At 54.9% G+C, this 10,438-nt stretch overlaps 1 protein-coding gene across 1 annotated transcript; it reads left to right on the forward strand.

Moving 5' to 3' along the window:
- The first annotated feature begins 270 nt into the window (after positions 1–270).
- ATP6V0E2 (ATPase H+ transporting V0 subunit e2) lies at positions 271–6,101 on the forward strand. The gene is made up of 4 exons (XM_044246839.1): positions 271–457; positions 1,806–1,853; positions 3,669–3,783; positions 4,399–6,101. Exons 1-3 carry the CDS (start codon positions 354–356, stop codon positions 3,760–3,762), a joined length of 246 nt encoding a protein of 81 aa, XP_044102774.1. The 5' UTR covers positions 271–353; the 3' UTR covers positions 3,763–3,783; positions 4,399–6,101.
- The last annotated feature ends 4,337 nt before the right edge of the window (positions 6,102–10,438 follow it).

The following is a 10,438-nucleotide window of genomic DNA, read 5'->3' on the forward strand; positions in this document are numbered from 1 at the left end:
CTCCTCTTCTGGTTTCAATGAGGTGCAAATGAGGTTTAAAAAACCATGTTTAATTCTCAGCATTTTGCTACCTGAATAAAGCTGAGTTTATCTGGACACACGTCTCTGTCCTGTAAGTCCCGCGGGTCAGAGCTGATCAGAAGCTGAACCAAGCTACCTAAACCCGGCGGCGCGGAAGGCCCGCCCCCGCCGGAGAGACGCGCTCGCGCCTGCGCGGGGCCGACTGCGCGCGCTCTCGTGGGCCGCCGGGTCCTGCTGCGCATGCTCGGCGCCCACCGCCCGTCTGGGACCCCGCGCTCCCGAGCGTCTGCAGTTCGGCGCTGCACCCCAGCCTGGGCAACCCGCGCCCGGCCATGACGGCTCATTCCTTCGCCCTCCCGGTCATCATCTTCACCACGTTCTGGGGTCTCATCGGCATCGCCGGGCCCTGGTTCGTGCCCAAAGGACCCAACCGCGGGTAAGGATGGCGCGCGGGCCGGGCCTCCCTGCGGACCCCTCCCCGGGCGGCGGCGGGCGATGCAGCGAGCACTGGGCCGGGCGCCGCACTCCTCCTGCTGGTCTGCACTGGCCGCGCGCGGGTCGGAACAGGCGGGCGGTCGGAGCCAAAGGGCCGAGCCCGTGGTGCTTTAGAAAGGTGGAGAGCCGGCTGACACGGGAGGCAGTTGAGGTCCCCCCCCCCCCCCCCGCGCCCGCTCTCCTAGCCAGTGATGCTAGAGGCAGTGGCTGGCGTCTGATACGGTTTGCCGACCCCTGGCTGGCAGTGACCTTGAGCGAGTGTTACCCCTTCAAGCCTCGCTTCCTTCATAGGCTGATACCAGCCTTCTAAGGCTGAGGTGAGGGTTACCCGAGATAATGCTTGCAAAACCCTTACCAGCGCGTCGCACGTGTTATGTATTGAATAATTTTTAGCCGGTATTATTGTTTTTTGAAGGGCCCCTAGCAGATTTCTGTATCTGTTGCACCGTTTATCAGCGTCTGCATCATTTTACCCTTGGTTAGGAAGTGCTGTCTCCTCTCGATTACAAGTTCCTCTGGATGAATTGTCTCCTTCGCCACTGTAGATCCACCAGGCTTAGTAATGTGGAAGGAATGGATCAAATGTAATTTTCTGGCACTTTCAGGTGCTTTAGACCAGGGCTCCTGGGGCCTGGTCTGGATTAGGTTAAGCTTTGGCTGGAGGCTGCTTGGACGTATGGGCGCAGTCTCTGGTCTTCAAGATCTGCAGGGCCCAGGGTCCCACCACATCACTTTGTGAGCCACTTTAGTCTCTCACCTCTCCTGCAAACCCTGGTGAGTTCTGTCTAACCGAAGTCTCTCCTGCTGCATTTTAAGCTTCTGTCTCCAGTCCTCTTTGTGCGGACACAGGTAGCTGGTCCCTGCTCCCTTTATAACCACTAACGCTGCCTCAGAAATGACTCACGAGCTCCTTGCCTCCTGCCAGCTTCTGTTTTCCATGCCCGTGGCCCTGAAGTTTGGCTGGGTGGGATGCTACAGATGCAGCTGGGGGGGAGGGGCTGGGGGCGTTACAGGAAGATGGAGAAAGAGTGGGTGTGGAGAAGGAGAGGAAGGGAGTTCTAGCACAGCTTGGATGTGGGCAAGACGTGTTTCCCCTGAGGTGACGCTTGGAGCTTTTATCTTCTGTCTTAACAATTTTCACCCTGAATAGAACTCAGCCTCCTGTGTTCAGCGGCATCAGGAAGGGGCAGGAAAGGGGCCAACCCCAGGAGCTCTTTCTCTGGCCCCGGCCAGGCCTTTGGAGGGTGCTGGTTCCACCCATCCTGACCTGCCTGTCTCTCCCGTTGCAGAGTGATCATCACCATGCTGGTGGCCACCGCGGTCTGCTGTTACCTCTTGTGAGTACTACTCCCCGGCTCACAGTCGTCCCTCCTCTCCCTAGCCCCCCTCTCCCCTCTGTCCTGGTGGTGACAGATTCCACTTCTTAAAGGCTGAGTCCATAAAGCCTCAGAGAGAAGGCGGCTGGGGACGGCAGAGGGAGCGATGGGCTGGAAATCGTGGGCCCTGGGGTCCACTTCCAAATGTGTCACCTGAACAGGCTTTGTCCGGTCCGTAGGCTGCAGTGGGCCAGCTGGGTCCGGGCATCAGAATCTCTTGGAGAGAGTGTAAAATGCAGCTTTTAGGCCCACGCCCTAGACGCACTCAATCACAGTTTGCAAAGATCTGCACTTTGGAGTCCGTATTTTTAATACCTCTCCTGGGTGTCTGTGACACAGCCGGTTTTGAACCACCAGATGGGGCGGTAGTCTTCTAACTTGGGACGGGGGACCCTGGGGATGTCGAAGAAGAGTTCCAGGGGATCCAAGGACCTGGACAGGGTGAGGGAGTCGGCGTTCAGGTCCCGAATGTCCAGATGTTCTCTTCCTAAAACTGCCATTCACCAGAGCCCCTCCCCCATTAGAAGAAAGGACACCTCTCCTTCCACCCAGGCCTTTCACGTCACCTTGCTCCATGTTTAAATCATCCTACCTGCCAACCCAGGGAATAAGGCCAAGTTCTGGTTTTGAGGGAAGCCCCTCCCGTGATCACTGAAGCCACGTGAAGCCTGTATGGCTTCCCATCATCCTGGGTCTCAGCCACTCTTTTTGTGGGTCAGGCTTGACATAGCTGGGGTGTTCTGAATTCCGAACAGTCAAAATAGGACAGGTAAGAGCGATGAGCTACTGATTCCTCGAAAGGTGACAGACTGTTTTAAATTAAATGGAATAACAAACCGATAAACGAAAGTGCCTAGAAAATTTCTCAAGACTACCCAATTCTTCAAAATGCATAGCACAAGGCCCACCCTTAAAAAAAAGTACATGACTGCTTTCAGATTTGGGTTATGTTTTATAGTTAAAACCTGTTTTATAGGGGCGTCTGGGTGGCTCAGTGAGTCAAAACCTCTGCCTTCGGCTCAGGTCATGATCTCAAGGTCCTGGGATCGAGCCCCATGTCGGGCTCTCTGCTCAGCAGGGACCCTGCTTCCTCCTCTCTCTGTGCCTGCCTCTCTGCCTACTTGTGATCTCTGTCTGTCAAATAAATAAATAAAATCTTTAAAAAAAACCCAAAACCAAACCTATTTTATCTAATTGGATCACGAACTATTTATTGCTATCAGCTCGTTCTCTACTTTCACTGTATCTAATGTTAACGATTTTCGACCTCCTATTAACAACAAAAAAATTAAACTTGTTCAAAATAATGATGACTCTTAGATGTGCCCTTACATACACAGGAGTGTACGTTTTTCACAGTTCTCGCCAGACAGAGCATCTCTAAGACCTGTTGTGCTGTTCCTCGGTCCTTTGGGGATTGGCAGAACGTCCTCATCGGTCTCAAGGAGGGCCTCGTGGCGGGGGGGTGCTGGGGTTTGCTGGCTCAGAGACCGGGACGGAGTGGGTGGTGCCTGGGAACTGGGCCGTGCTCTGGCTGTGCACGATCACAAACACTGAATGGACATCTGGGGAAAGGAGGCTGGCTTCAGAGCGGGGGCATAGAGGTGGAAGAAGGGGCCAGCTTAAGAGAATGCTGGGCCTAGAAATTATGTTGGCAACACATCAGCTCGGGGATAATGCTGATGACAAAACCCGTGGCTGGGTGGGCATGTGACCAGAGGCAGAGCCAGGGTCCTGCCGCGTCCTGGCTCACCCTCGCTGTGCTGTCCCTGGCAGCTGGCTCATCACTATCCTGGCCCAGCTGAACCCCCTTTTCGGGCCGCAGCTGAAGAATGAGACCATCTGGTACGTCCGCTTCCTGTGGGAGTGACCACTGCCGCTTCGGCCGCAGGTACCGGGGGCCCAGGCCTTGCAGGTGGGAAAGGGGACTGAGGTGTGGGAGAAGAGCTGGCAGGGCAGTCATTAGAGTCCCTGTTCGGGTTATTTTATTCTGTTTTTTTATTTGAGAGCGAGATCACAGACTGGGGGGTGGGGGAGGCAGAGGGAGAAGGAGTAGCAGGGAGCCTGATGCGGGACTCGACCCCAGGACTCTGGAATCATGACCTGAGCCCCCAGGTGCCCTAAGAGTTCATACTTAGTCTCAGGCACTCATTTACTGGGCGAGAAAAGACAAAGACGCAGAGCTCCTGATACTGTCCCCGCATGGTGCCATACAAGGCGTCAGGGACTGAGGGAAGACCAGGGTCCTGGGGCAACAGCTGAGGCTGAGCCATGGTGGTGGGTTCGGGCGCTGCAGACAGGGGGGCGGGGTGCAGCATCTCTTCTGGGTGAGGGAGCGTTGGGGCACAGGGCCATGAGACAGTGACTGGAGAGAGGGACAGTTGAAGTGGGCCGAGTGGCCGAGGCGGAGGCAGGAACAAGGAAGTTCTCCAGGGAGGATGTTGGGGAGGGGTGGGGGGGGTCTCCACAGCCAGGAGGTGACCTCTTCATGTGATGTGCTTTTCAGGTGCCCCAGCTCCCTGGATGACTTTGGCTGTCCTGTCCCCGACGACCCCTTTGTCCCCACCCTCACAGCTGTATCTGGGTCCCTCCCTGGCTTCCTCCCCCAGGACCTGCCTGGTTCTAGCAGCTCCTGCCTTCTCCATCCGGTCTGGGCCTCGGGAAGCCCGGAGCTGAGTTAGGCTGGAGCCAGAAGTTAGGCTGGAGACCTCGGGCAGGAGCTGACGGGGGTGGGACTTGCCTTTTACCAGCGAGGCAGCCTGTCCTGTGGAGAAGCGGTGTCCCGCCTGGGATGCGCCAAGCCCAGGTCGGGCTGGACCAGGGAGAAAGCCCCAGACGGGGAGTCCACTGGTTCCCATCAGCTCTGCCACGGTCCTGCTGTGTGACCCTGGGTAGCATCTCTGCCTCCGGGGGCCTCCTTGTCTGTGACACGGAGAGACCCGATCGGGGTGTCGCAAAGGCCTTTCCTGGAATTCTTTAATTTTCGGACACAGATAGATGTGAAATTTCTTAAAAAGTTGAAGTAACAGAAAAACAACTCACACGCAAAAAGCAGCATAGTGATTTGGATCAGAATTGAAACCAGTATGTTTAGGATTCTTTATAGTCCTAAAGTCACTAAAATGGGCTTGCTATGAAAGCTCTATCTCCTTAGAATATCCTCTCCCCCCTGCCTCCGTCCCTTCTCTGTGGGGAAGCTCCGTGCTGTCTGGAGCTGCCTGAGCCCGGCCCCAGGCCTGGAATCCCTCACTGGACGGCAGGGGAGTGGGTTTCAGAGCCCCCTCCCGCCAGTAGCAGCAACTAGGTCACCTGGAGTCAGAGAGGCTGAAGAGAGACAGGCGTGGGTGAGCTTTGGGTGCCCCTGTGGCCCTCTGGGCCCGTCCTGGCCCCGAGGCCTGCACCAGACCTGTCCGCCCCAGAGTGGCCTGGGCTCTGCGCTGGGAAGGGGAGGGTGGCGGCGTGCCAGCGGACGAGGTCTGGAAGGCAGAACGTGCAGGCACCAGACCAGAGGGAACCCAGGACCCCCACCTGTGCCCTCCTCCCAGGAAATTGGCAGCTGAGAACTCAGGCACCCCGCACCCCCCAGCCCTGCCGCATCGCCCCCCGGGGGAAGACGCCAATCTTGAATATTTATTGACTGTATTTATGTGATGCACGTTCTGTTTAGTGGGCATTATTTTTGGAACAGTGGTCAGTTGCGATGCGTCTCACATAAATTTCTTGGTTCTGGGCTTGGCCTGTTGCTCAGAACTCTGTCTGGGGCCTCCCTTTGACATCCCACTGCGCCCCCTTTCAGACTCCCTTCCTGTCCTGACCTCATGCGGGCCTCCTGGAGTGGGGGATGTTGAGTCTGGGTGCTCGTGAGAACCTGGTTGCGTCCAGTGGCTCATGAAGGTGGCCAGGTCCTGGCTGAGGCCGAGTTTGCTGGCTGCCGTGCCCCTGTCCACCCGGTTCCCACGTGCTGGGTGGGTAGATTGGGGGACACGGGGATGGAGGCTTGGAGCTGCAGGTCTGGATCGTGGACACTGAAAATGACATTCTCCTGAGACCTGGAGGAGAAGATAATGGCCATCCCGGCTTCTGCCCAGAATCTGTCCTGGCAGAAGGAAGAGACAGCAATGTTCCAGCAGAACTCTGACCCCCACTTATCTGTACCCCAGATACAGAGCACGCAGCCCCTGAGCCTGGGCAATAAAGCAGGTCTCCAGATCTCCAGAGTGTAGCCTGCCTCATTCCTGAATACCTGAACGCACCCACCTGCCTGCTCCCGGGCAGTGACCAGCCACCTGCAGGGGGCTGGAACCCGATGAGCAGGAAGGACTGGCCCTCCGGGGCGGGGAGTGCAGTTCACGGGCAGGGGGTGGGGGGCAGTATAAGGTTTGGGGGTGGGGAGGCATGGGGACCAATGAGGGACTAGACCATCAAGGGCCTGGACGCTCTCTGAGGAGCTTGCATTGATCGAAAAGGCAGTGCAAAACCACGAAAGGGTTTTAAGGCAGGGGAGTGACATGACCCTATTTGATTTCTAGGATGATCTCTGTAGGGTGTTCCACAGACAGGAGCCTCTTAATAGGGTGCCTGGTGAGACGACGGAGGCGAGTGGGCTGGTGGAAGGTCTGGTTAGTGCTGAAGGTAACCGGCCCGTGGGCTGTGGGAGAGGGGGAGGCAGGGACGGGTGTGGATGGCTCCGGGCTGGGGGCCCTATGGGGAGCGATAGAGCAGGGGGTCTCTGGTCCTGGTGACCGGCCAGGCTCTGTGAGGGGCCACAGAGGAGCAGGTTTCCGAGGGGAAATGGTGGCCTATGGTTCCCTTTGTCTCCGGGCAAGTCAGGTGCGCCCCGGGCATCCACATGGAGATGTCCAGTGAGGTCCAGTCGGGTGGGAGGAGGTGCCGGTCTTCAGCAGAAAATAATGTGGTCCCTGAGGCCACAGGGTGGAGTGAAGTGTGAGACAGAGACGCTTGGAGAACTCAGTCGAAGCGTAAGAACCCTACGGATGGGCGGGGGCAGAGAGTAGGATAACCCTGCACCATACTTCGTGGCTGAGTGGGTTGGGAAGCAGCTTCAGAGACCGCCCTGGGACGGGACAAGCCCAGAGAGAAGACCCAAGGCGGCCAGGGTAAGTGAAGCTGCATGCACAGAGGGTGGCCGGCAGGGGGCAGTGCTCCAGCGAGGGAGCGACGCCTCCAGAGACGTTCATGCCACCACGGCAGTGCCTCCAAAGGTTGCGGCCTCAGAACGGGGCTGTTAGTGGGTGGCAGGAACAATTCCCCAGAGGAGATCACAGCCTGGGTGAAATGTCCTTCAAGAGTATGTAAGCGTGACCACAGCCCATGTTTACTGAGCAGTTGCTTCGTGCCAGGCACTGCTTGGGAAAACCAAAGGGCAAGGAGCTAAGGACACTTGCCAGCTTGATGCTGCTCTGACGCCAGCCTTCCAAGCCATCTCCCACCTCAGCATCCCTGAGAGATCAGGCATATTCCAGGCTGTAGAAGGGATGCCTCTCAGCCCAGATTCAGAACAGGGAAGAGGAGGTACAGACGGAAGTGTATCTTTACTGCAGGCCACAGAGTCACCCCTCCTTGATGAAGACCCTCACATGATCCCCTTGGTGAGTTTTAGTTGCTTGGAACGGAATCAGGATAGTTGGTAGCAATGGGAGTGTGAGGAGCAGAAGTGAAAGCCAGTGGGAGGACTTATAAGCTCCATATCTGTGTGCTGGGAAATGACCTTTGTTTATAAACCTTGGGGTTTCCCGGAACAAAGTCATTTGGCAGCCACCAGAGTTTTGCTTCACATGTAACAGCAGAAAAGTGAGGGCAGGTGGCCAAAGTCCAGCCTAACTCCGACCACGTTCTATTCATGAACCTACCATCGAGTGCTAGGATCCAGCCAGGCAGCGTACTGCAGAGTCTCTGGGGATGGAATGAGGGTCACAAACTTGACATATGCACTCCGGGTGCTTCTTAGGCAGGCCTACACAGGTCTGGGGGCCAGAGTTTTTGATTCAGGTTGGAAGACGATCCACATAAGAGCATTATCTGATATGCTTGAAAATGCAGATTCCTGGGTCCCATCCCAAAGCCTGCTGGATTAGAATGTCACAGAGGAGACGGGATTTTGCGTTTTAAACAAGTCTCCCGAGGGTTCTTGTGCTAGCTGAAACCCTCTAGGACAGGGTTTCCTGACCTCGGCCCTCTCCATAGTTCGGGCTGGATAACTGTTTGTTGGGGCAAGGGCTACTACCCTGAGTTGAGGATGTCCGCAGATCCCTTAGGATGGGATGAGACCTCTACACACCAGATGCCAGAAGACCCCTGCTCCCAGCTTCTGGTTGACAACCATCTATGTCTCTAGCCTTTTTGAAATGGGGGCAAAGTCCTCCCCACTGCTGTATTGAGAACAAGTACTCTAGAATCTCAACCACTCAGGGAATTGAAACATTTTTTAAAAGATTTTTATTTATTTATTTGACAGACAGAAATCTCAGGCAGAGAGGCAGGCAGGGGGCAGGAGCAGGCTCCTCAGTGAGCAGAGAGCCCGAAGTAGGGCTGGATCCCAGCACCCTGGGATCATGACCTGAGCCAAAGGTAGAGTCGCCTTTGAGTCACCCAGGTGCCCCGGAATTGATACATTTTAATCGGTTTAGCAACCCAGAGCTCTTGCAGAAGGGGATTGGAAAGCTTGAGTGCAGCTGGTATCCTGAGCGTCGGGTGTCCTGTGAGCCTTTCCCAGCAGGACCTGGAGCTCCTGACCTGGAGACCACAGCCTGGGGAGAAGGACGCACTCAAACTTTAGGGGATTCTTGGGGATCTGAGCAGACCCTAATTCCAGTGCTGTGCAGTCCAGCAATAAGCTGGTGGCTCATCAGAGGCCAAGTGAGTGGGGGAGCTCTCTGTTGCACTGAGCCCAGCAAAACCTTGAGCTCACACTGCCAGGATCTTCCCTGAAAATCATAGGTGGGATGTTTGGAATGGATGTTACCAGAAACTCACGGGAACTACCGCCTTAACTCCTTAACCTCAGGATTAAGTACTGTGACAGCAGCAAGGCTCTTCCCTTCATCTGAAAGGAGGTCAGTCTTTCCGGTCAAGGTCAGCCCTGAAAAAGACGTGGGAGACCCTGAGGTGGTAAATCTCTGTACCAGGTCTTCTGTGGCTCACACAGCAGAAACATTGGGCCTGGAAAGATAAATGCAGATGCTCTGGCCTTGACCAGGAGCAACAGCTGTGTCCTGGGTCTGTAGGATTTGATTCAGCAAGCATTCTTTATTTTTTCTGCCCAGCCTCCCAGAAGCCCTCCACCTTGCCTGAGCGGCTCAGCTCAGCGTCCAGGTTGAGAATGCACAATCAAGACCTGGGGTGCCTGGGTTCAAATTCCCATTCCACTGGCGGTTAGCTGAGTGCAAGTTTGTCTTTAGGATGTTTAGTTTTATTGCTCAGGTGGTATAGTAAAAATAGGGCCTGCCTCATCGAGATCGTAAATATGGGCCAAGAGAATGGATCAAAAAGTGACTGGTTCACCAGTAAGTGGGAGCCATAAATCACATTATTTTATATACGTTAGTTCCATGCCGCTCTTTACTCTGCCAGGATCTCAGCAGCCTTTGCCTGTTTTATTCCCATCACGGACACCATGCTGATCCACTTTGTGGAAGCGGAAATGGCCAGCACTGTGAGCCCTCTGATATCTAAGATAGGACCCGGGAACTGAGGGCCATGAAACCTGGGGCCTGTTTATGTTATCTTTATTTCTGTTTCCTGTCAAATGTTCATAACGTTACATGCAGTATCATGTATGCAGTATCACGTACTGCATGAAATTACACATGCAGTATCAATGAAAACACCAAAGATCTGGGGGGAGGTTACTAGAATACACATGCTTATTCTAAAGTTCTCAGGAGGGGCGCCTGGGTAGTTCAATCATAACCCCAGGGTCCTGGGATCCAGCCCTGCATCCGGCTCCCTGCTCAGTGGGGAGCCTGCTTCTCCCTCTCCCACTCCCCCTGCTTGTGTTTGCTCTCTGGCTGTGTCTCTCTGTCAAATAAATAAAACCTTAAAAAAAAAAAAGTTCTCAGGAAAAAATAAACATGGCAAGAAATAACCGGGAAATTACTGGAAAACAAACAAACAAACCCCACAGTATTAAGGATACTCCCGGATATTTGAAAGTATGATATAGTCATGATTTGCAGAGCCACAGAAATGAAAGCAATGCAGAGAGACATCTCTGAGGCACGGAAAGAATCAAGAAAGATTAAAAATGATTCAATAAAGTATAAAGATGAGTACTCTCGTTGCAGAGGTCCTGATTTTAGCCCAACCTGGACTTGACTTGCTTGGGGCCAGATGAGGGGCACTGGGAGGAGGGGGCAAAAATCGAGACCACCCCGGGGAAGATGGATAGGTAGGACTGCCCAAGGCCGGCCTTCGTCCTATCCGTCCGGCTCTAGAAGTGGAAAGAAGGTCAAGGGATCTGCGGACAAGACGTGGGCATTTTGGTCGGGGGAAAGGTCCGCCTCTGCTCAACCCAGGGAACGCGGCCT

This window comes from Neovison vison, chromosome 4 (genome assembly GCF_020171115.1).
Source record: "Neovison vison isolate M4711 chromosome 4, ASM_NN_V1, whole genome shotgun sequence".
Classification (NCBI taxonomy): Eukaryota; Metazoa; Chordata; class Mammalia; order Carnivora; family Mustelidae; genus Neogale; species Neogale vison.

Excerpts from the sequence above, each read along its gene's own strand:
- ATP6V0E2 (XM_044246839.1), top strand. The coding sequence starts at position 354 with ATGACGGCTCATTCCTTCGCCCTCCCGGTCATCATCTTCACCACGTTC. Across the intron at positions 458-1,805 it reads CCCAAAGGACCCAACCGCGG|AGTGATCATCACCATGCTGG; the intron begins GTAAGGATGGCG and ends CTCCCGTTGCAG. Across the intron at positions 1,854-3,668 it reads GCGGTCTGCTGTTACCTCTT|CTGGCTCATCACTATCCTGG; the intron begins GTGAGTACTACT and ends TGTCCCTGGCAG.